The sequence below is a fragment of the Gorilla gorilla genome, chromosome 6 (genome assembly GCF_029281585.2).
Source record: "Gorilla gorilla gorilla isolate KB3781 chromosome 6, NHGRI_mGorGor1-v2.1_pri, whole genome shotgun sequence".
Taxonomy (NCBI): domain Eukaryota; kingdom Metazoa; phylum Chordata; class Mammalia; order Primates; family Hominidae; genus Gorilla; species Gorilla gorilla.
The window spans coordinates 28,147,621-28,172,504 of NC_073230.2; the positions used below are offsets into that span (position 1 = coordinate 28,147,621).

The 24,884-nt window shown below is 36.5% G+C and overlaps 2 protein-coding genes across 2 annotated transcripts in view; one reads left to right on the forward strand and one right to left on the reverse strand.

Moving 5' to 3' along the window:
- The window catches only part of ABCB5 (ATP binding cassette subfamily B member 5), a 131,167-nt gene that overhangs the window by 56,415 nt on the left and 49,868 nt on the right, over positions 1-24,884 (forward strand). The window contains 5 exon segments of the mRNA XM_004045150.5: positions 4,521-4,661; positions 17,231-17,374; positions 18,647-18,751; positions 18,880-18,957; positions 23,556-23,639. Of these exon segments, the coding sequence (XP_004045198.4) occupies positions 4,521-4,661; positions 17,231-17,374; positions 18,647-18,751; positions 18,880-18,957; positions 23,556-23,639 (552 nt within the window).
- LOC109027862 (guanine nucleotide-binding protein G(I)/G(S)/G(O) subunit gamma-5) lies at positions 3,868-4,398 on the reverse strand. The gene has a single exon (XM_019031827.4). It carries the CDS (start codon positions 4,323-4,325, stop codon positions 4,119-4,121), a length of 207 nt encoding a protein of 68 aa, XP_018887372.1. The 5' UTR covers positions 4,326-4,398; the 3' UTR covers positions 3,868-4,118.

Genomic DNA, 24,884 nt, shown 5'->3' on the forward strand with positions numbered 1-24,884 from the left:
AGAAAACAAAAGTTGCAAATTATAATCTTAAATTTCAAAAAGCAACCAAGGTTTATAGTTCCTCAGTAAAGAAATTGAGTGTCTCAAATCCTCAGTGTTGTGCTCAATAATATGATGAAAGTTGAAGAAGTAATGGGTACCTGGTACCTAATATCTGCCAGGCACACTTCAAATAGGCTTCAAAACTTGTATGTGGCCGGAAAGGGTGGCTCACACCTGCAATCCCAGCAATTTGGGAGGTCGAGGCGGGTGGATCACGAGGTCAGGAGATCGAGACCATCCTGGCCAACATGGTGAAACCTTGTCTCTCAAAAACACACAAAAATTAGCTGGGTGTGGTGGCGTGTGCCTGCAATCCCAGCTACTCAGAAGGCTGAGGCAAGTGAATTGCTTGAACTAGGGAGTCAGAGGTTGCAGAGAGCCCAGATTGCGCCACTGCACTCCAGCCTGCCAACAGAGCGAGACTCCATTTCAAAAAAACGAACAAACAAACAAACAAAAACTTGTATGTGGCAGATACTGTGATCTTTGGTTAGAACACAAAGAAATATAACACACAGTCCTTACTTAAAGACTTAAAACTCAGCTACAGAGGCAAATTGCAAAATTGTGCATATAGATATTATTAGTTGTAAAAAGAAAAAGCAAGATTGATGGGGAGAGACAGAGCTATATTACCCACAAAAGGCTTCATGGAAGAGGTCTTTAAGGTTAAAAGGTGGGAGTTGGGGGTGAACATGAAGGACAAATTCAGGTAGGCAGAACAACAGCATAGAGGTAAGAAGGAACTTGGTGTGCGACTGAAACAAAAAGGAGGTAGCTTTCCTTAAGTACTTATGAGTGTTGAGGGTATAATGGAAAAGAGTTGGATAATAAGCATCAGATCATGGACATTCTTAGAAGCCAGGCAGAAGGGTTGAGACTTAATGTATGTAGGAAGCACCTAAGACAATGCCTGGCACACAGTGGGCACTTAATAAACATTTGCTGAATGAAGGGATGCACACGTAAAACCTTACTGTGTGCATGCTACCACATCACCACAGATGGACCAGAAAGCTCATACTGGGCAATCAAGCAGGGGCATGATGATGCTGGAGGCACACGGCAAATTCCCCTTCTTTAGGATCCATACTTGCGTGTGTCATGGATCCACCCTACTGGATTTCACATAACTTTCTCATTAGGGCACATTAATATGAGTCATGGGAATTAGGATCTAGCTCCCTTCTTTGTTCTAGCCCAGCTTTCTTCTCTTGACCTGGAAGGCATCCTTTTTTCGAAGGGCTCTTCTACAGATAACTGATTTCAACCCTTTTTGGTCTTCTTCAACTTTCTGATAATATCTTTGATGTCAATATTATTATTTTATAAATTAGGAAATTTAGAAAGTTATGAGCCTCCATCTCCTCATCAAGTTTATAACTTCAAATTTCAAACCCTAACTTTCTCCATTGTGCTAAAATGAAATATTTCTGAACATACCCTAAGAAGCAATAACAGTAAAATAGGTTTGAAAATGTAGTTTTTATTAATTGAAAAACTGTCTGATTCTGATTTTATTTCATATTAGTTCACATTTTGTGTCTCAAAAATAAAAGTGAGGTGTTATTTGATAACCGAATTTTTATTCCACAGTAGACCTAATGATTTACGAGGTTTAATATTTTGAAACTAATATGAGTTGGAATAATAGGAAATAACTGGTTGAATTAACCCTATTTTAAGATTTTTTTAAAACTATTAATACTAGTATAGTCAGATCTTTCTTTGGAGTAGTACGTCTTTATTTTTTATTGTAATTAAACTAAAAATCCATTATAGGTCTTAAGTTAAATGCTTTCACAATGTATGAAAAGCAAAAGTGGTGTGTTTGTGGGATGAATGTGTAAAAATTTTAAACACCTTATTTAAAATGGATTAGTATTCTCTGATTACCTAAAATGATGTCCAATCAGATATAACAACACCATTTTAAATATTAATACTAAGTATAATATTCTAAGCATGGTACAGTAAATGTAACATACATAATATCTACACAAACAAGTAACTCACTTTTGAAGATCTGCACATTCTTATTTGCCAAGATTGACTGCGGTATCAAAATGTGTCAGTTTTGATAATTCATGATTATCACAAATATCACAGTTAATGCTGCTAAAATAATCCTGAGAAGCAATATAGCAATGTGGTTAAGATGATGAACTCTGTGGTCACTACAAGTTGACTCTACCACTTAATAGTTTTAGGTCCTTGAGCAAGTTATTTAAATTCTCAGTGCATCGATTTCCTAACCTTTAACAAGAGGGAAATAGTAATAACCTATTAATAAATTATTGTGAGTATTAAACAGGCAAAATAATATGAAGTACTTAGAATTATTGTTAGTGTAATAAATTTTAATATGTTATTGACATTAACATTATGTGATCAAACTTTTTAGAAAAGTTCAAACTATGGAGACTAATATTATAATTATTTACTTAGACTGCCCATGATTATATACATGTATATTGCTTTAGTGAGTTTGTATGTGAAAATGAAATATAAACAAGTAGAGATATACACATATCAAAACTTATTGTCATCATTATTTTGTCCAGCGACCTTCTCAAGAAAAGAAAATTTCCTTGACTTATTAAAGCACCTTCTCAGAAAATGTATTATGAAGAGAGGTCAAAGTTTTATTTTAAACTTGCCACAAAGTGAGAAACTCCTGGGGGCAGGGGAGAAAAGCCAAACAAGGCAGGACATGACGGCTGGTTCCTGTAATCCCAGCTACTTGGAAGGCTGAGGCAGGAGGACTGCTTGAGCCGAGGAATTTAACACTAGCTTGGGCAACACAGTGAGACCTACTCTCTAAATAAGTAAATAAATAATAAAAACAAAAAATAAAAAATTTCAAAGCCATATAAAATATTTCTTTCGTGGCAGAGACATTTACAGGAAAAAAGAGAAAATGATAGCAAAAAGGAATGCCTGATTAAAGATGTTTGGATAGTCCGGGGCTGGTTAAAGTTCATTGTCTCTTTAAATGACTGATTACGGTTGTTAGGCTTATCAAAGAATCACGGTGTCCCTGGAAACTCTTCCATGTGCACGTTCTCCTTGTGCACCTAAATCGACCTACATTTTCCATCTCTTCCCCACGTTGGCCAGACCTGCTGGCAACTTAGCTGGGCTTCTCATTTCTTTTGTCCTTCTCCTCCCATCTCTTCCTGGGAAAGTCACTGATTTGCTCATACCACATTCAGATGAACAGAGAATCTGTAGCTCCTTTATTTCACTAAAGTGGTCTTCTTAGTAGAGACAGGGTGTTACCATGTTGGCCAGGCTGGTCTGAAACTCCTGGCCTGAAGTGATCCGCACGTCTCGGTTTCCCAAAGTGCTGGGATTACAGGGGTGACGACTGCACCTGGTCTTTAATGTTAATTTGATTGCTTTGGAATTTCTTATTGTTGAGGAGTAGGCCCTGTTAGTTTTGTGTTTTGTTCACAGTTCAGAATGGGTAGCAGGGGCAGGCCTGGAAAGCATGATTGTCTCCCAAGGTCTCTCTCAGGCCCAGCCTCACATATAAGTACCCAACTAAATACTACAAGGTCATAAGCCCCAGAAATGGCTAGGAGGAAGGCGTCAGAAACAGTATCTTCTGTCTCAAAAAGCTCCTCTTACTAAGATCTCTCCTTGTTAGTGATATAATTGCTTGGATTAAGGCATTGTTTTCTGCAGGTGATTATGCACGTCTTTGGAAAAGAAAGGACAATGAGCTATTGTCAGTCACTAACATTTTAGTATGAGATAGACTTATCAGCTCTCTATCAAGCCTGAAAGCTGTTCAGCAAGAACTACATTAGAATATGCCACTTTCTTTTTTTTTTTCATACTAAGTTTTATTGTATGCTGCTGCCAGTGTATATAAAACAATTACCCTTGTGAAATAGAAATTCATGAAAATTCAGAGAGGTAGATGTTAAGGACTGATGAAAGTAGAAGTTTGTATATTATGGCACATGTGTTACAGGGATAAGCTTTTGTACAGGCTTCAAATGTAGCTCTCTTGAATATTCACTGGATCATAAGGAGTGGTTTGGGAAACCTTTGAAAGATTCATTTTACTACAAAAAGGAACAGACTTTCTGGGGTCTGAAGGGATTTGTACTTGAAGATACTCCAGTCAGCAGAGGGTCATGTTGAGCATTCTGCAGACAGAACTGTTTCAAGTCTGCAGCTGCCTGGGAAACTTTTACGCGGTTGAGTCCGGCCTCCAGCCGGAGCTGTTGAACCACTTTCTTCATAGCGGCGACGCTGGAGGAGCCAGACATGGTGCACGCGACGGCCGGGCCGATTCGTGGGTCGGTGGGTCGTGTGCCGTGGGTCGGCGGGGCCAGACAACTCAGCGGCAGAATATGCCACTTTCAATAGCAAAGGCGATAACAGCTTTAAAGAGATGCTTAATAAAGTTTCGTTGAATTTTTAAGGCATTCTTATAATGATAACCTATATTTTCTTCCTGTAAGGATATTAAAAAAGCTGATGAACAGATGGAGTCAATGACATATTCTACTGAAAGGAAGACCAACTCACTTCCTCTGCGCTCTGTGAATAGCATCAAGTCAGACTTCATTGACAAGGCTGAGGAATCCACCCAATCTAAAGAGGTAATGGCTCAGCGATCAACCAGTTTTTCCTGCATGCTTTCTAATTTTGATTTAATCCTTACAAAATTTAAAATTTATTTACAGTAAAATATTACTGTAGCACTAAGCTCACAAAACATGTCTTTCCCAAATTTCACTCTAGCATCAGTGTGACACTCTAGGTAAGGCTGCCTAATCAGGCTGCATTTATATCAGAGGTCCTTCTTTATTGGGGAAAAAAAAAATCTCATGAGACTGTTACATGATGTTTTTCCTATGAAGCAAACCATAGGTTAAAACAGGGCCTCAGCAAATGTGATACAGATACCAATGGTGATGCTCAAGATTAATTTGAGTCAGGTCAGAGGCATAAATGCATGCCACTCCCGGAATGCAGATAGGCCCAGCACATATACCACCCAGGCTTGCAGTCCCAGGGCACAACCTGAAAAGCCTTGCTCACTTGGATGGGAGTATTTCTTCCCAAGCTTACTGTGCCCACTCCTACCCCCAAGCCCCCAGGCTCTGCCTGAGCCCCACATCACCTGCTTTGACTCTCCTTCTGCTGATACCCCTCATACCTTCCAGCAGTTCCCATCTGCACCTGAGGTCTCACTTTTCTGTCTCATTTCCACTTTCCTTCTCTTAACATGCCCGACACCTGCTTTGAGCTTCCACCGCACATCCTGAACATTCTCTGCAGCACCCTTTTACAACACATCCTTCCATCTTAATCTCACCTTAACCCATGCTTCTCCCAGCCTCCGCATTCACTGAGCTCCAGCCCTCTTCCCAAACCCAGTCGATCTTTGCTAGCCCCTGGTGCTCTGTAACCTCACATGCCTTGAAATCCCTCACCCTGGCCCCTGTATCTCAGCTTCAGTCCCCTAACCTCCAGCATCCATACCATCTCACACCTATCCTTGGCCCATTGTTTCCTCCCAAACTACAGTTTCGTTCTTCTCCTTGGGACTGACAGAGACTTGAGATTGAATCTCCTCTTAGCCCGTCTTTATGCCCACTTTCCTTGGTCTCATCTGTCAATTATCTGCCTGAAGCCCCTGGATTATCTGCCCCAAAACCACTCTTGCCCTTCTCTGGCATTGCTAATCTATTGCTTTTAATTTTAGCTACAACTCTTTCCTTTTAGGTATGTGGTCCTCTATAGCCATTTACACTTAGACATTTTTCCTTTTCTGCTAATTTTACTTTTTTAAGTCCATTTAAATAAATAAGCATGCAAAGAAAAATAATGGTATAGATGGTATACCATATGACAAATGTATGTTAAGAATATAGTACAAGAAAGTTTGTACTGAGACACTAGGCAAGAGTGGAGGAAACACTGTGTTAAAACATCTATTGATAGCTGCTGGACCCACCTCAGCAATTGCTGAAACACTATGGAAATCCGCCTCTAGGTCTAAAAATTCACCGTATTTATGAAGTGGATTTTCAAAACCTAAGAAAGATAAAAAGCAGAAAATTAAAAAGGAATTTCCAGATTTCTGGACAAAATGATATAATTGGTTTACAATCTGATACAACTACGTGCTCCACACATGGAAATGATAAAATATAAAATGAGAAAAAACAATAAAATATATCTAGGCTCTAAAACAGGAGGAATATCTCTTCACACCAGAACTAGAGCAAAAGCACAAAGTGGTGAGCTGGACAATAGTCACAGACCTGCTCTGAAAAGGAGGCTGAAAAACCTGGTTAGCCAATGCCTAGAGCTAAAGCTTATAGAAATCTGTGAGCCTGGGGAAGCAGGAAACAGAGAAAGTGTCCTACAACCAAGAACCGAAATAAGCTAAGGAGTGACTCAATGGCCATATTTTTAAGGGACTCTTTCAGACTGTGGTAATCCAGTGAAAAATAAACAAGGAAGTGAAGAGACTGTAATAATCAATACTGAGCTGGGGACAGTGACAGGTCTATCATAATAGCTACAAGAGAGGTTAAGGTAGAAGGATTGCTTGAGCTTAGGAGTTCAAGGCTGCAGTGAGCTATGATCATGCCACTGTACCCCAGCCTGACTGACAGAGCAAGAACCCATCTCTGAAATAAATAAAAATAAAATAAATAGGCCAGGTGAGTGGTTCACGCCTATAATCCCAGCACTTTGGGAGGCTGAGGAGGGCAGATCACTCGAGGTCAGGAGTTCAACACCAGCCTGACCAACATGGTGAAACCCTGTCTCTACTAAAAATATAAAAAATTAGCTGGGGGTGATGGCACATGCCTGTAATCCTAGCTACTCGGGAGGCTGAGGCAGGAGAATTGCTTGAATCTGGGAGGCAGAGGTTGCAGTGAGCTAAGATCATGCCACTGCACTCCAGCCTGGGCAACAGAGTGAGACCCTGTCTCAAAAAACAAACCAAAAAACAAAATAAAATAAAATAAACAAAGATCAATAATGAAATGAAAAAGAAATGGAGCAGTATTTTAGAACAGAGTTAATGGGAGTTCTATTAGTCTGGGTCCAGTCAGGAGATAGAAAGCAAACAATGAAAGAGAAAGTTTAGTATAATGAATCATTAAGAGGGGATTGTAGTATGGGGAGTGGGGTAGCGAAAGTTAAGACATCTCTACCATCTCACACCAGTTAGAATGGCGATCATTAAAAAGTCAGGAAACAACAGGTGCTGGAGAGGATGTGGAGAAATAGGAACACTTTTACACTGCTGGTGGGACTGTAAACCAGTTCAACCATTGTGGAAGTCAGTGTGACAATTCCTCAAGGATCAAGAACTAGAAATACCATTTGACCCAGCCATCCCATTACTGGGTATATACCCAAAGGATTATAAATCATGCTGCTATAAAGACACATGCACATGTATGTTTATTGCAGCACTATTCACAATAGCAAAGACTTGGAACCAACCCAAATGTCCATCAATGATAGACTGGATTAAGAAAATGTGGCACATATACACCATGGAATACTATGCAGCCATAAAAAAGGATGAGTTCATGTCCTTTGTAGGGGCATGGACGAAGCTGGAAACCATCTTTCTCAGCAAACTAACACAAGGACAGAAAACCAAACACGGCATGTTCACACTCATAGGTGGGAATTGAACAACGAGAACACTTGGACACAGGAAGGGGAACATCACACACCAGGGTCTGTGGTGGGGTGGGGAGACGGGGGAGGGATAGCATTAGGAGATATACCTAGGGTAAATGACGAGTTAATGGGTACAGCACACCAACATGGCACATGTATACATATGTAACAAACCTGCACGTTGTGCACATGTACCCTAGAACTTAAAGTATAATAATAAAATAATAATAATAATAATAATAAAAGAAAGTTAAGACACCTCTAAAGAATACAGAAGTAGCAGATAAAAGTAGCACCCCACTACCCCTGGAGTGAAATACAGCACCCATCGATGATCCCTTTCTTCTCTCCCAGCAAGGCAGAGAGGCAGGCATCAATGGAAAGGGCACAGCTGTGGTTCACTGGATGGCAGAGCAGTTGCTGTGGTACCTTGCTGGTGGGGCTTGCTGGAAATCTGCCCTCAAGGGTGGCAAGGGAGGTCTTCCACAGGATGGTGCTGAGCTTCAGAACCTGTCAGGTGCTGGGGAAACTACTGGCCACTGGGCACTACTGGAACAAGAAGCTAGCCAAGACTGTCATCTGCAGGAGTCTAGGGCAGTTCTGCATGCGGGAGGGTGCAGGCATTAGTGACCTGGCTGAGACATAGGACTGTGCTCATAGTTAGGCCTCTGTAACCTAAGCCAAGAGCTAGAGAAAGCACCCAGTGGCCACACAGAAGAGAAAGCTGCACTCTGCAGGCACCTGCCTCTGAAAAACTATGCAGGCAGAACAGAGGAGAAAAAAACCATCCTGCAGGAGCTTTCCCAAGGAGCACCAGAAAGATCAGGAAGAAAAACCTCCTCCTGCAATGTCTTTGCTGCACCCTCTACTGACAGGGCTTAACCTCTTGCCCACTGGTAAAGGAGAAATATTTATTAGGCAAAAAAGTGAATTTGAACCAGAGAGGCAATAAGTCAATAAACAGGACAGGGGTGGTAATATTTCAGACAGGGGCACAGCAAGCATGAGGGCCTGGATTTGGGGGTCCCAATGACTAAGGACAGGGGTAGGCAGAGAGGCGTGTGGGACACTGAGGGACCGGATCATGCAGGGCCTCTTAGGCCATCATGACAAGTTTGGATTCTATTCCTCTAATAAAAAACTTCAGGAGTTTTTAAACAGTGGTTCATGACCTATAGGGAATTTCTGAATAGATTTCAGAGCCCATTAACCTGAATAAATAAAAAATCACAACTTTTTCCCCCCATTAACCCTTGATAGAAATGTAACATTTACTTTGTGAATCTAAGCAACAAACTACAATAGTATTACCAGTATTTGTGACATCATGAACGAATACCACAGAAATTTTAATATAGCATTACCCTTATAGATAATTTAAAATATATTTACACTCATCATTATTATATCTTATGTTCTAATAATGAACCACATTCATAACTGTATCACTACTTTGGGTTACTTGTTAAATATTTTGAATACAATGTTTCAATGGAATTGGCTTTCTTGGAGTCCTATGTATCATTTAGTATATTTAAACATTTCTTCAGGGAAGGATTCCATAGACTTCACCAGTCTTCCAAAGGAGTCCACCAAATAAAACAGGTGAAGCACTGCTGCATTAGAGGGTCTTATTCAGAAGGGCACATGGTCTGATCTACTCCATGTGGCTACAATTTGGAGAACAGTGTGTGGGGGCCAGAGTAAGATGAGGGAAAGCAGAATGGAGAGGAGGTGATGGAGGCTGAATAATGAACGTGATTGGTCTCACTAAAGCTGTCAGCGGCGAAATAAAATATAGATGGATAAAAGAGTAGGACAGGGGAATGAGACTCAGGACCCTGCACCATTTAGATCCGGATAGAAAAAGTCACTAGTGAAGGGATCCTAACAAATGGCTGGCAAAATAAGAGGAAACCCAGGAGAGTGTTGTATCATAGACACCAAAAAAGAAAAGTGGTACAGAAAAAGGAAGAGATCATTTGTGTTAACTGCCGTGAAGAATCACATAAAATTAGAGATTTTCACTTTCAACCAAGATAGATTAACAGGGACTAGATTTACTTTCCTGCTTGATAGAACTAAGAAACTGAACAAAATATGTGACATAATGGCTTCTGACATTGGACATCATGCAAAATAGGATAGTGATCTCTGTGGAAGGAGAAATAAATGAGATGAAAGTTGTCATTGACCCAGTTTAAGGTCTGAGTAGTTTTCAGGCCTCGGAGCCTAGAGGGAAAACACAGACAAAACCCAGTGGACTCTTTTTTTTTTTGAGACGGAGTTTCACTCTTGTTGCTCAGGCTAGAGTGCAATGGCGCAATCTCGGCTCACCGCAACCTCCGCCTCCCGAAGCTTAGTGGACTTTGAGTTGAGGAGACAGAGCTAAGAGTTGACGGAGGCCAAAGTAGCCAGAGGTTTCAGAGCAAAGAACCGGAGAGGAGAGAACTTCTCAGAAAGAGAGAAGCCCAGAGATCTGCAGAGGTTCTCCTTTGAGTCTTCATCCGACTACCGATCAGTGTATTTATTAAGGAAACTACTAGAGGCAGGGTATATATCTACCAGAAAAGATCAAAAGGAGCAATTCTTAGAAGTCACACAGGGCCAGGAAAAGTTCTTATTAAACTAACTGGAGTAGAAAATCTTTAAATTCATTTTTTTCTTTTTTTATTTATTTATTTATGATTATTATACTTGAAGTTTTAGGGTACATGTGTACAACGTGCAGGTGAGACACTGGGTAAAGTGTTAAGAAAGATATTGCCTCAGAGGGGAAAATAATTAGTCCTAGACTAAACTCTGCACTAAACCTAACTAACAAATCCTAATAGCAAGCCTCAAAAGGATTAAACTGTTTCCAAGTAATTTAAATGTGTTCCAGAACAAGGCTCAATAACATTTACGAGAATTCAGAAATACCTAGTCCCCGAAGTTTAAAATTTACAATGTCTGGCATCCATTCAAAAATCACCAGGCAAGCAAAAAAGCAGAAAAAAAATGTACCCAAAATGAAGAGAAAAATCAATCAATAATAGAAATAGACCCGGAAATGGCACACTTAGTAGAGTTAGTAGACATTAAGCATTTATTATGTCTATATTCTGTATGTACATATGTCCCCAAAGGAAGTCCAAATCATTGAAGAAATAATGCTTTAAAAATTTGCCATTTTGATGAAAACTTAAAATCCACAGATTCAAGAAGCTCAATAAATTCTAAGCATAAGAAACATAAGAAATCCTACACCTAGGTATATCATAATCAAACTGCTTAAAACCATTGTTAAGGAGAAAACTACTAAAGCATCCAGAGAAACTGACACAATATAGATGAGGAAAAAGACAAGAAAGCTACAAACTTCTCATTAGAAACAATGCAAACAAGAAGATAATGGAGCAATATTTTTAAAGCACTGAAAGAAAAAGAAAACACCTCAAATCAGAATGCTATTTACAGAAAAATGCCTAATAAAAAGGAAGGCAAAATTCAGACATTTTCAGAAATTAAAGGTTAAAATAATTAACTACCAGCACACCTACACTACACGAAATATTAAAGGAAGTCCTTTGAGCAGAAGGAAAGTGACACTAGATGGAAATCTGAATATACACAAAGGAATGAAGAGTATCAGTAATAGTAAATATACAAGTTACTATAAAAGAATGGTTTGTATATTTACATTTTTGATATGTTTAAAAGCATATTTATTTTTCAAAGAAAAAAGAACATTATATTATGGGTTTTTTTTACACAAGTATTAGTAAAATGTTTGAAAACAATAGCCAAAACACTGGGAAAAAGAAACTAAAGTATTATATTTTAAGGTTCCTAAGTGGTATATAACATTGTCTGAAGGTAGATTGTGATGTTAAGGACAGCCAAAGTAATTTTCTTAGAGCAAACAACATTACTAGGGATAAAGAAGTTTCTTTCAAAATTAAAAAGGAATCAGTTTATCCAGAACTGCAAATAGACAAATCTCCAATTGTATTCAGAGATTTCAACACCCTTCTACTAAATCTTAGTAGAACAAGTAAATAGAAATTCGGCAGAAATATAGATGACTTTAATAGCACTATCAACAAATTTGACCTAATAAACATCTGTAGAAGACTTCACATATTAACAACAGAGTATGTCTTCTTTTCAAATGCACTTGAAACACTTACGAAAATAGACCATATTCTGGACTATAACACGAGTCTCAATAAACTTTTAAAAATTCATGTAATACCAGCCTGGGTAACATAAGGAGACCCTGTTTCTACAAATAATAATAATAATAATAGTTAACCAGGGATAGTGGCATGTACCTGTAGTCCCAGCTACTTTTTAAAAGGCTGATGCAGGAGGATTGCTTGAACCCAAGACTTTGAGGCTGCAGTGAGCTATGATTGCATTACCATACCCCATGTTGGGTAACAGAACAAGATCCTGTCTCAAAAAAAAGAAAAAAAATCAAGAAATGCAAAGTATATTACCTGACCAATATGGAATTAAGTCAGAAGTCAATAACAGAAAGTGGTCTGGGAAACCTTGAAATATTTATAAACTACATAACTCACTTCTAAATAATGCACAAATCAAAGGAAAGATCAAAAGAGAAACTCAAAAGTGTTTTGAATTGAACAAAAATGAACACTGAACATATCAAAATGTATAGGAAGCTTAAAGTGATACTGAGAAAGAAACTTGTACCACTAAACACCTATACTATCTAAAAATCTCAAATTAATATACTAAGTTTCCACCTTAAGATACCAGAAGGAAGAAAATAATAAAGAAAAATCAATCAAATCCAAAGTTGGTTCTCTGGGAACATCAATATTGAACTCACTGAGCAAGAAAAAAAAGAAGATACAAACTGCCAACATCAAGAATGAAAGAGCTGACATCACTACAGATTCTACATATATTAAAAGACTAATAAAATAATCTTATTAAAACATTTATGCAAACAAATCCTACAACTCAGATGAAATGAGCAAATTCCCTAAAGTTTACAAACTACCAAAGCCCACTCAAGAATAAATTGATAGTTTGAATATTCTTACATTTATTTTAAAAAATTGAATCTGTGGTTAAATTCTTTTTTCCCTAAAAAAAAAACAAACAACAACAAAAAAAACTTTAAGCCATATGGCTTTACTGATGAATTCTATTAAAAAAAAAGTCATAAGGAAGAAGTTCTTATTCTATGAGACCAACATCATTACTCTGATATCAAAATTAGACAATGAGATTACAAAAAAATAAAATTATAGACAAATATCAGCCATGAACATAGATGAAAGAATTCTTAACAAAATGTAACAAATCTAATCCAACCATATAGAAAAAGAATAATATATCATCACCAAGTAGGACTGTTCTAAAAACTGAAAAGTTGGTTTAACATTCAGAAATTAATGTAATTCTCCTAATTAAAAAAATTAAAAAGAAAAAACCAATTATCTCAATCAATGCAGAAAACCCATTTGATAAAATACCCCATCCATTTTTGATAACTCTCAGCAAGCAACGAATTAAAAGAAATTCCTTCAACCTGATAAAAGGCAGCTACAAAAAACAATGGCTAACATCATACTAAATGGTGAAAGACTAAGATCGAGAACAAGGCAAGGGCATACACTACATCTGTTGAACATTGTACTGGAAGTTCTGGCCTGTTCAATAAGGCAAGAAAATAAAAGCATCCAGGTAGGAAAGGAACATGTAGGAGTGTCTTTATTCACAGATGGCATGATTACTTATGCAAACAATCTTATGGAATCTACACATACACACACACACACACGTACTAAAACTAATAAAGTTTAGCAAGGTTGTAGAATACGTGACAATATACTAAAATCAATCCCAATTCTATATACTACAAATGGGAAGTGGGAAATTAAAATTAAAAAAAAAATTTTATGTACAATAGTACCAAAATATTAAATTATAGGGAATAAATGTGATCAGAGATTGTAAAACCCACATACTGCAATCTATAAAATATTACAGAGAAAAACTACTGAGAAAAATAGACTAAATAAATTAAAAGATATGTTCAATGTGAGTGAACAAGAAAGTTCAGTATAGTTAAGATGTTCTTTCTCCTCAAATTGAATTCACATGGAAATGCAGAAAGCCAAAATAGTCAAAATAAATTTTTTTTAAAAAGAGCAAAGTTGGAAGAGGGATACTACCTGATTTCAATTCTGTTTCAACTACTATATAAAGCTAATTACTAATTCTCATTTCAATTACCTATAGAACTATAGTAATCAAAACATTTCATTGGCATACAAATAGACAAATAGATCAATTTGTCTATTGATCTATTGTCTATTGATCTATTGAACAGAAAAGAGAGCTGAGAAGTAGTCCCACACATAAATGGTCAATTGTTTTTCAACACAAGTGCAAAGGCAACTCAATTAACAATTTTTTTTTCAAAAAATGATTCTGGATCAATTATATATCTATAGACAAAATAATCAGCCACAACCCATACCTCAAACCACAGATGAAAATTAACTCAAAATGGATTAAAGCCCTTACTGTAAAACCTAAAATAATAAAACTTCTATAAGAAAATGCAAAAAAAATCTTCACGACTTTGTGTTAAGCAAAGATTTCCTAAATATAACAACAAATGCATAATTTATAAACAAAAAAATTGATAAGTCAGACATTACCAAAATCAAGAACTTCATTATTTGTAAAACACTTTAAAGAAAATGAAAAGGATAGACCATAAACTAGGGGAAAATGTTTGTAAATCACATATCTGATCAGGACTTGTATCCAAAAAATATAAAGAACTCCCAAAGCACAATAATAAAAATACAAACAACCCAATTAAATGTCAGCAAAAGATTCGAATAGGCATTTTGCTAAACAAGATGAGCAAATTGGAAATAAGCACACAAAAAGATGCCCAACGTGGTTAGTCATTTCAGAAATGCAAAAAAAAATCACAATGAGAAATCACTATACACCTGTTAGAATGGTTAAATCTAAAAAGACTGACTGTACCAAATATTGGTGATGGTGGAGTGCAACTGGAGCTTATTTAGCTGGTGGGAGTATAAAATGCTAAAGCTACTTTGGAAAATAATTTGTCAGTTTCTTAAAAAGTGAAACATTCACCTACTAAATGATCCAGCCATTTCATTTCTAGATATTTGCTTTGGAGAAATGAAAGTATATGTCCACACACAGCCTTGTCTATGAATGTTCACAGCAGTTTTATGTGTAATAGTCTAAAAGTGGGAACCACTCAAATTTATATCAACAGGTGGATGGAAAATAATTTGTGAGATAGCTATACAATGAAATGCTATGCAGCAATAAAAGGAAATGATATGCTGATTTATGCATCAGCATGGATAAATGGCAAAATAAGTATGTTGAGCAAAACAAGCTATCTGAAAAGGAGTAGATAATGTATGATTTCATTTATATAATGTTCTAAAAATGCAAACTAATCTATAGTGACTGAAAGCATATCAGTAGTTGCAGGAGGAAGGGAGGAAGAGGACTGGCAACTAAGAAGTGTGGAGAGAGGGATGATAAAAAAGCAGGAGAAAACTTCTAGGGGTAATGGATATGTTTATTATCTTGACTTTTTTGATGTTTTCATGAGTCTGTAGCAGTGTTCAAATTTACCAAATTATACATTTCAAATATGTGCACTTTGTTATATGAAAACTATAACTCAAGAAAGCTCTAAGCTGTATCAAATGAAATTTAGAATATTTTAGATATCACTTTTTAACTTTTTAATACTCATGTCATATCTCTTTATGTCTATAATTTTATGTTTTTGTATGAGATTATTTTAACGCATGTATAACCTGTCTCATACTTAAGTAACACAGCCTATTTTATGATTTTACTGAAATTTTTGTTTTATCTTATTTACTTCTTTTCTATCTTGACAACACTATTTAAATGATACCATTTTAAATCTTTTATTGTGTATTTTCCCAGAGGCAAAAGAACATCTTTAAATTACCTATGTAAAGTAGCTCGTTCTATAGGAGGAAGATAGCCCTCCTAATTTCCTGGCTCTGTAATTTACTGGTGTCCTGGCACATGCTAAACCTTAATTTCCTTACCAAATAAGGTAATTTTGTAATGCACTTAGTTCCATGCTCAGTGCCTGATAGTTAGTGTGCAACTTTTTAAATTTTTGTACATTCTTTTGAACAGTGACCTAACTGAAATGTTGTGCCCTTTTTGATGATGAGCTTTAGAAAACTTCAGCAGGAAAGATGATGGATACAATCAAATTATTAAGTAATCCAATATAAATGTGGGTTAGCCACCCTGAAAATGGACTTTAAAGGCATCAGAATTTCAAAGTTCTGTTATCCAAACAACAGTCTGCATTATAGTGGCCACACTGAGAATAGAACAAGAATTATAAACTATTTTATAGTCTTTCTTGAAGAATTCTCTGGTTATTAGGTCCACAAATGTCATTATTTTAAGAGTGAATGCCATGAGGAAGTTTTAATGAATGAAATACCAAAGAATTCACTGTCTACTTTCCTACTCAGAATAATTACTCACCACAAAGCTGTTCAGAAGAATTTTTAAGATTCTGAAATACACTATTTATTGCAGACAAGAGCAAAGAGAGATCGTTATCGTATTATTTATCCTCTGACCACTGTGACCACTACCTCCCCTTGTCACCTTCCACGTATCCTAGGAAGGGCTGGCAGACCCAGAATGACTACTTGCATTGTGCTTTCTCTGTATAAAACCTGAAATTTTGTGTAATATAATCCTTCCTCTGTAATAACATCAGAAACAGCAATGCCTGCTAGCATTTATTGGGTGTTTATTGTTTGCAAATACAGTGAGTCGCAAATGTACTGAATAAAGCTTAACTGTATAAACAATCCTACAAGATAGGAACTGATACCACTCCCCTTGGAAAAATGAGGAGACAGTCTTGGTGAGTTTAAATAATGTGCTCAGATATTGCAATATTTTGCTTGTAAATAAGAACTCCAAAACAAGCCAAGGTATTAGGAAAATGTTTTTGTAAATACATCTTGAAACTTTCCAACTTTCAAGTTTGAGATCGTAATGAAACTTTTACCTTCTGCATTTTCTTTTCTTAGCTTCTGCCTAGATTTTTTTCTTATCCTGTAGTACAATATTCCATCCAGTTTAACAAGAGTAAAGAAAAATACACCTGCCATTTCTTTTGTGACCCTTAATTATTACATGTGAGTTAATTGTACTTTTTAAATTATAGCAACTGAGTGAAATGCCAAAAAGTGATATTGCACAAATAGTCACTTGTGGCAAATCTTCTTTTATTTTATGCTTTAGGGTCATTGTTAATAATATGGGCAGTGAATTTTTTAAGAAAAATATTTTCTACCCTGCTGTCTGTTATATTTGATGTTATACATTATAATTCTGTTTATGATGGGCTAACTTCCCTAGATTCTGTTATGCACACAAACTGGTATTTTTAACCAACATATTTTATTTTTAGATAAGTCTTCCTGAAGTCTCTCTATTAAAAATTTTAAAGTTAAACAAGCCTGAATGGCCTTTTGTGGTTCTGGGGACATTGGCTTCTGTTCTAAATGGAACTGTTCATCCAGTATTTTCCATCATCTTTGCAAAAATTATAACCGTAAGTAAAACAAATTTGCTAATACTTTCAGCAATTTAAAGAAAGTATGACCTGAGAGAACAAGCTTGTATCAGTCTAAACCACAAGGGGAAAATTGGGACTTTTAGTGGGCCGCCCCTAGTGTGGAGTCCGTGATAGGAAGGTTAATTAATGTTCCCAGGAGATAAGCCAGCATCTCTTGTAAAGTGTGTGGCCGGGCCTTGTTGACTGGGCAATCAGTGAAGAAATTGCTTTGTTTTCTAATTTTGACTCCAGTGCTGGATCAGCATTCCAAAACACGGAAGAAATAAAATAGGCAAATACATCTACTTTCCTTTCAATTAGTGGGTATAGTTGCAATTTCTTTTCTTACCAGCCAGCTCAGGGAGAAGAAATAACAAGAGTCTGGGATTTTGCTAAAGGACTCAGGGCAATTGGTGTGTTTAAGGATCTTACAAGATCCATGCTTACTCTTCAGCGTTAACTAAAGTTCTAGCCTGGAACTTCAGTCTCCCTAATTTGCACAGCTATACTTTATCAGTATAAATGCCTGTGTATATATGTTACTAATTTTTAAGAAAAATTCTGGGGGCACATTAAAAAGCCTCACCTTGCAGGTACTACTTAACTAGAAGAATACTAAGAAACTTGATTAAAAATTATTCAAAATAATAATTCAAGTAAACTGATGGTTTCTTGGGAAATATACTGTGATAATAATAGCAGATAGATGACTCATTTTTCAGATCTCATATTTACATAGTTTAAGAGAATTAAAAGCAAGTTATTTTTTATCATAGATAATGTATGCAGATGATAGCATCATGGTGCACTTTTTTCCACAGAAATGTGTGTATAGTTTTATTTTTATGTTGAAATTTATTTTAAGCCGGGTGCAATGGCTCACGCCTGTAATCCCAGCACTTTGGGAGGCGGAGGCAGCCGGATCACTTGAGGTCAAGAGCCTGAGACCAGCCTGCCCAATATAGTGAAACCCCATCTCTATTAAAAACATAAAAATTAGCCGGGTGTGGTGGTGCGCGCCTGTAATCCCAGCTACTCGGGAGGCTGAGGCATGAGAATCACTTGAACCTGGGAGGCAGAGGTTGCATTGAGCCAAGACTGAGATCGCAACACTGCACTCCAGCCTGGGCAACAGAGCAAGATTCTGTCTCATAAAAGAAAAAAAAAAAAGAAATGTATTTTAAAACTCCTGATATACAGAAATTTTCACTTTTTCTGTTTCTTTTATATTTTCCTCCAAACACCTGATAAAAATCTGTTCCTTTTCAGATGTTTGGAAATAATGATAAAACCACATTAAAGCATGATGCAGAAATTTATTCCATGATATTCGTCATTTTGGGTGTTATTTGCTTTGTCAGTTATTTCATGCAGGTAAGCTTTTAATAAACAAGCCTGAGCATGATTACTTTTTGTTGCCATTCTTTCTATTTGAGTTAAAAATATATCAACTAAATGTTATAAAGGAAAAGAACGTAGATTTTTGTTTGTTTGCTTTTCAGGGATTATTTTATGGCAGAGCAGGGGAAATTTTAACAACGAGATTAAGACACTTGGCCTTCAAAGCCATGTTATATCAGGTCAGTGATAAGTTGAATTTTTTTTATTTTATTTAAAATTTATTGTAAAATATTCTAGTTTTAATTCTGTCTCAAGTCAATTTTTGACATAATCTTTCTTTGAAAGCACACTCTTTTTGTTCTAAGCAGCAAAAATCTGATGTCAGAAGTCTTATATTTTTCTAAAAGAAGCAAGTCCAAAAGTGTGACGTTAAAAAAATACAGCTTATAGAAAAGAATGTAGGATCTACTCATTGTTCCTTGCATTCATCTTGACAAATCTTTCTTTTAATGAATGATGTAGTGTTCTGGGATCAGAATGGAAGGCCAAATTAAAAAGGAGAAGTAAGAGCTACCATATCTTGGGAATGTATCTGAAAAGAAGTTGTTAATTTCTCTGGTTCTAATTCATGGGCATAGCTTAAGTTTTTTGACTCTACACTTCTTAAAGCAGCCAATCTCTCTGCCTTTATCAGAAGAGTCCTGAACTCAGATAACATCGGTCTAGCTGCCAGGTCTGCCTGCCTCATGCAGATGATCAGTCCCCGCTGTGAAATAACTAAAAATAGGTGGATCAAGTAGTAATCTTGAGAAGTGAGTCTTGGGGGCAAATGGAAGGAATGTCTCAGACTGGCACCTCTAAAATTCTTTCACGAGGCTAAAATGTATTGGGTTACCCTGAAAGCCAGTAATCATTAGTAGCCCTTCACCTCACTTTCTGTCACAAAAGCTCACCAGGCAGGAGCAAATAGCTTCCTGCCAAGGTGATTTCTTTTCAGAAATAGAGTTACTGTCACTCCAACTGAGTCGTCAAAACCCATTTTTAAGTCTTATGACTTTTTGGAGCAGTGCTCTGAAGGCTGCCATGCAACAACTGTACTCTTAGGGAGCTACAAGATACAAAACGGAGAGAAGCAAGTCGGAGGTTTACCACGGCAACACCGTGCTCTAAAGCAATGGGTGACCTTACACCTTCTGTTCAAAAAGGTCCCATTTCTGCTTCTTGTTCCACATTTGGAGACACTCCTTAATCCAGAAAAACAAAAGTCTACTTGTAGGATCATAAATCAATTTGATGCCAGCACATACCTCTCATGTTAAAGTTGTACATTATTATTTTTTAATTTATGAATACTTTATGTCTTTACTGCAAATATTCCAAGAAATAAGTTGAGACTTTAATTAACTAATACTGTATTTCACATTTGTTGACTATTTCTGCTCATTTTTGTTTTTCTTTAAATTTATCTTTTTCCCTGTTCAAATAAATTTATTTTAAATTTCTAGAAACTTTTGAAAATGTTTCCTGAATGCCTAGATGTTTGTTTTTATACAGAAGAATATAAATTTTAATTTTTCCAAGCATACTTTGAACTTCCTTTCTGTTCATGGAATGCTTTTAGTGGAAGAATTTCAAAGCCATGAGACAGTTTAATGAGAGAAACAGTGGTTAATCTAGTATTTTGATGGTTAATACTGGACATTAATCCTCTGTCTAGCATTAGCCATGTGAATATTAGGACTGTAACATTTTTAGATAAAGTAGCTTCTGCTAATAAGGATGCTTCAAACTATAAGCCATAAACTCTGGGTTTTAAAATATCATGTACATACTTACCAAGACTTGCACAGAAAGTCTATGCCACTTAGCACATGTTATTAAATATCCCCATAAGTTAAGTTGTTTGTTTTCCTTCTTCATCCTTCAGCACTCTTTCTGATTCTTAGCTTTACCTTTTAAAATTGGAGAAAAAGAAGACTAGTATATTTAGCCCTTTCTTTGTAAGCATCTTCACAGTTTTGCTTTGTCTGTAGTAAGGGAAGCTCCTAGTGTGCAGTTTTATCTAACTCTTATTACCTGATTTTTGTCCTAAGATAAGACTTTTTAAAATTTAACAACCGTGCTCAGACTTGCAGTGCTTTTTATAACCATTGTGAAACCTCATTTGAGGTAGAGGTATGTATAGAAATAGGTGTGGTATTTTTCTAGGTATAAAATCCATATTTTATGTGATTACTTTAGATTCTTCCTGTTGAAAAGAATGTTCTAAGTGTTGCTGACGTCAGTCACTGAATAATTCATCGTTCATTGTGTTTCAAAGTTAAGTTTACAATTCTTAATGATAAATCATTACCTATAGAGCTATTGAGTTTTTGAACATGTGAGAAGTTTATTTTTCCCCATTTCCCTCTAAATTAGATTGGCTAAGGCTTCTTGGGGTTCTTTAAATTATGATAGCATTGATGGTGATCACTAAGGGGCTTCAAAATTTACCTAAGCTAATTCCAAAAGGATTTGAGGTAATGAGTCCTGGAGCATGAGAAACAGGTCATGAAACTCAGCTGTAATTCTTCAGTCAGATGGCAGGCCGAACAAGATAATTGATTAAGAACTTAAATAATCTGTACAACAAACCCCCACGATACAAGTTTACCTGTATCACAAACCTACACATGTACTCTTCAACTTGAAAATTTAAAAAAAAAAGTTTTTAACAAAAAATATCCATTGAGGCTAACTAAACAATTAGTATTACATTTAATGGATTTTTTTTTTTTTTTTTTTTCTGAGACAGAGTCTCGCTCTGTTGCCCAGGCTGGACTGCAATGGCGTGATCTCAGCTCACTGCAAGCTCCGCCTCCAGGGTTCACGCCATTCTCATGCCTCAGCCTCCTGAGTAGCTGGGACTACAGGCACCCACCACCACACCTGGCTAATTTTTTTTTTTTTTTGTATTTTTAGTGGAGATGGGATTTCACCATGTTAGCCAAGATGGTCTCGATCTCCTGACCTCGTGATCCACCCATCTTGGCCTCCCTAAATGTTTTCATATATATTGCCTATGCTGGAAAACAATCCCTGGAGTACACAATTGCTGTCTTGCCAAAAAGCAATTTCAGACATCTTGCCAAATGAACATCAGATAATGACTAAGATTAATCACATATATACTTATTCATGGTGTTTTACAGCAAGTTACCATAGAATCAGGAATGTAATATTCAATAATAAATTCTTTTCATATTTTTTACTTTATACTGTATCTAAAAATGACCTGTGCATTCCATGTCATGTTGAAATCTAGAACCAATTAGAAAATACATAAAATATCTTAATTTTGGAGAGAGAGTACACAATAAAAAGCAGGTGATGTCTTTCAGTTCAGCAGTGCTGTGTTTCTTATTGTTGCTGCTGTGTATTCACAGTATGTTAGGCTCTTGCCTGGGATTGTGCGTTCAAAGTGGCTACTGTCTGGTGCAGACTGTAATCTCCATAGGATGCTCTTTGGGCATCTAGGACCCGAAGCTCATGGAGACATCTTCCCAACACAGTGGCTCAGGGTGGTGCTATCATGCCTGGCTCCTACTATATTCCTCCATAAAAGTTTTCATCTAACATATGATATGCGTGATTAAGGCACAGCCCTCAACCTGCTATGCCTTTCTTTTGCCTGTTACCTGGGCCTCAGAGCCCTGGCTGGGTTGCAGTAAGCCAAGATTTTTTTTGTTCTTTACTCACTAAAAATAAACCATCTTTCAGAGACAGTTTCCACATGGTTTTAATCTACAAGAGATATAAGTGGTTCCAGTGAGTGTGAGGAAACATTCAATAGCTATAAGAGGAAATCAGAATTCCTCAGGCTGAGAAGCACTAAGATGTGCTGTCTCCATTTGCTGTTGAAAATAAAATTGGTTATTACATTATACTTTTATTGCTTGTAATTTTGACCTGACTCCTTCTTTAGATTGCATACCTCTTAACTTCAGGAGTTTCACAGCCTTCTGCCCTTTTAGCTTCTCACAACGCCCATTGCTGTAAGTTCTAGGAGGTAATGTGAAGTGTCAGGGAAAATTTTTATTATATGGCCCCTAAAGAGAAAGAGATAGACTTTTTATCATTAGTTAGTTTAGGTAGAAAGTTTTGAAGATATTTCTAAATTGTGTTGTTTATTGCCTTACTTTTTTTTTTTTTTTTTTTTTTTTTTTTGTGAGACAGGGTCTCACTCTGGCATCCGAGCTGGAGTGCAGTGGTATAATCTCAGCTCACTGAAACCTCTGCCTCCCAGGCTCAAGCAATCCTCCCCACCTCATCCTCCCAAGTAGCTGGGACCACAGGTGCACACCACCATGCCCAGCTAATGTTTGTGTTTTTTGTAAAGACAGAGTTTCGCCATGTTGGCCAGGCTGGTCTCGACCCCCTAGACTCAATCCTCCCACCCTGGCCTTCCAAAGTGTTGGAATTACAGGTGTGAGCCACTGCTCTGGCCTTCATCGCCTTACTTTTGAATTATGTCTGCTTTTCACAAATGACTTATGGAATAAAATTACAAATCGCTTGATGGTTTAAAATGACCATTTTAATTTAACATTGATTATTATACTATGTGGTGATGAGTAATGAGTCCAAGCTCTTGGGCTTAAGTTCTTCAGTTTATATATATATATAGATCTTCATGAAAAAAGAAGCAAAAGTCATTCAATCCATAGTATTTTATAGGAATTAAGTACCTGTGAGTGAGGAGGCAGGTAAATGTTTTCTGACTTACAGCAGAAAAATCACAAGTCAGATAAAAAAAAATGATTTTTGACAACCATATGTTAATTCTCCTTTTCTCTAGGATATTGCCTGGTTTGATGAAAAGGAAAACAGCACGGGAGGCTTGACAACAATATTAGCCGTAGATATAGCACAAATTCAAGGAGTATGTATATTGTTTTTATTGTAAATGATGTATGTATGTGGTGTGCACGCATGCAATGCACACATGTGTCTGTGCCTATATGTGAGCTGTGCTGAGATGACACACATCATTAAGGAGGCCAGGTAAGTCTCATGGTTAACAGGTAACTCTCAGTGAAAGACGAAAGGAAGCCTTTCCGTTCGGGATATTTTTAACCAAAAATAGAGAATATTCAGCACCTGTAATAGGATAACTAGAGGACTAAAGAAGAGACCAAGAATAAGTTAGAAAAAAGAGCTCAGAATTAAATAGTTAGATAAGGAAAAGTAACGAAATGAAAACACACACACTTTGAGTTTTAATATAAGAAAAAGGTTTAGTTTTTCCTTCCCCCAGAAAATAAGATTTTAGTTAAAATAATGTCTAACAATTCAGAGTCATGTGTGCAACAGAAATGATTCTGTACTACTTGTTATACAAGTTAAAAAGAATTGTGTAATCATGACCAGTAATATGCATAACCAAGATATTTATATATATTCATAATTAGTGATGGAATGACCAGCATAATGTGTATCAAAGTCATGCTTAAACAGGTGTGGGGAGTAGAGGAGTATACAAGAGGTAAGTAATAATTTGTTAATTTTCTTTTAATTATTTTAACAAAATTCACCTTTGTACAACAAATGGGATCTTAACTGAGAAAAGCAGCAGAAAACAAGGTTTCCTACTTTAAACTGAAGTAAAATAAAGCTTTCTATTTCTGTTAAAATAAAAATTCTAGTAGAGTTATAGGCTTTCCTTTTCCTTATCATGCACTTGGGAGAAAAGGAAAATGTCAATAATTCACTTCTGAATAACAGAAAAATCTTACAAGTATTTATTCTGTTTAGGAATACTGAGATGTTGCTTGAAGCTTTGTTAGCAGAGCAACAAACTGTCAACTAAAGCAACCCATCAGAATTGTATGTTTCTTTTAGAGGTTATTTCCACAGGATATGGCAACCGTTCTAAGTCGTTTTTTTTTTTTTTTAACTTTTGCAAGACCTCTTTGTTTAATATACATCGGCAAGATTGGATTTATATTATCAGAAAATAGAATAAGTGGGTTACAGTTGTGAATATTCACAAGCATTCATCTTGGTTTACAAAGCTAATTTTATGATGGAGAAAGAGCTTGAGAGGAAAGGGGGCATCTTCATCTCTTCCTGAAATTCATTTTGTTAATTTTGAAGGCAAGGTTCTAGAATTTTGTTAGATAGTATT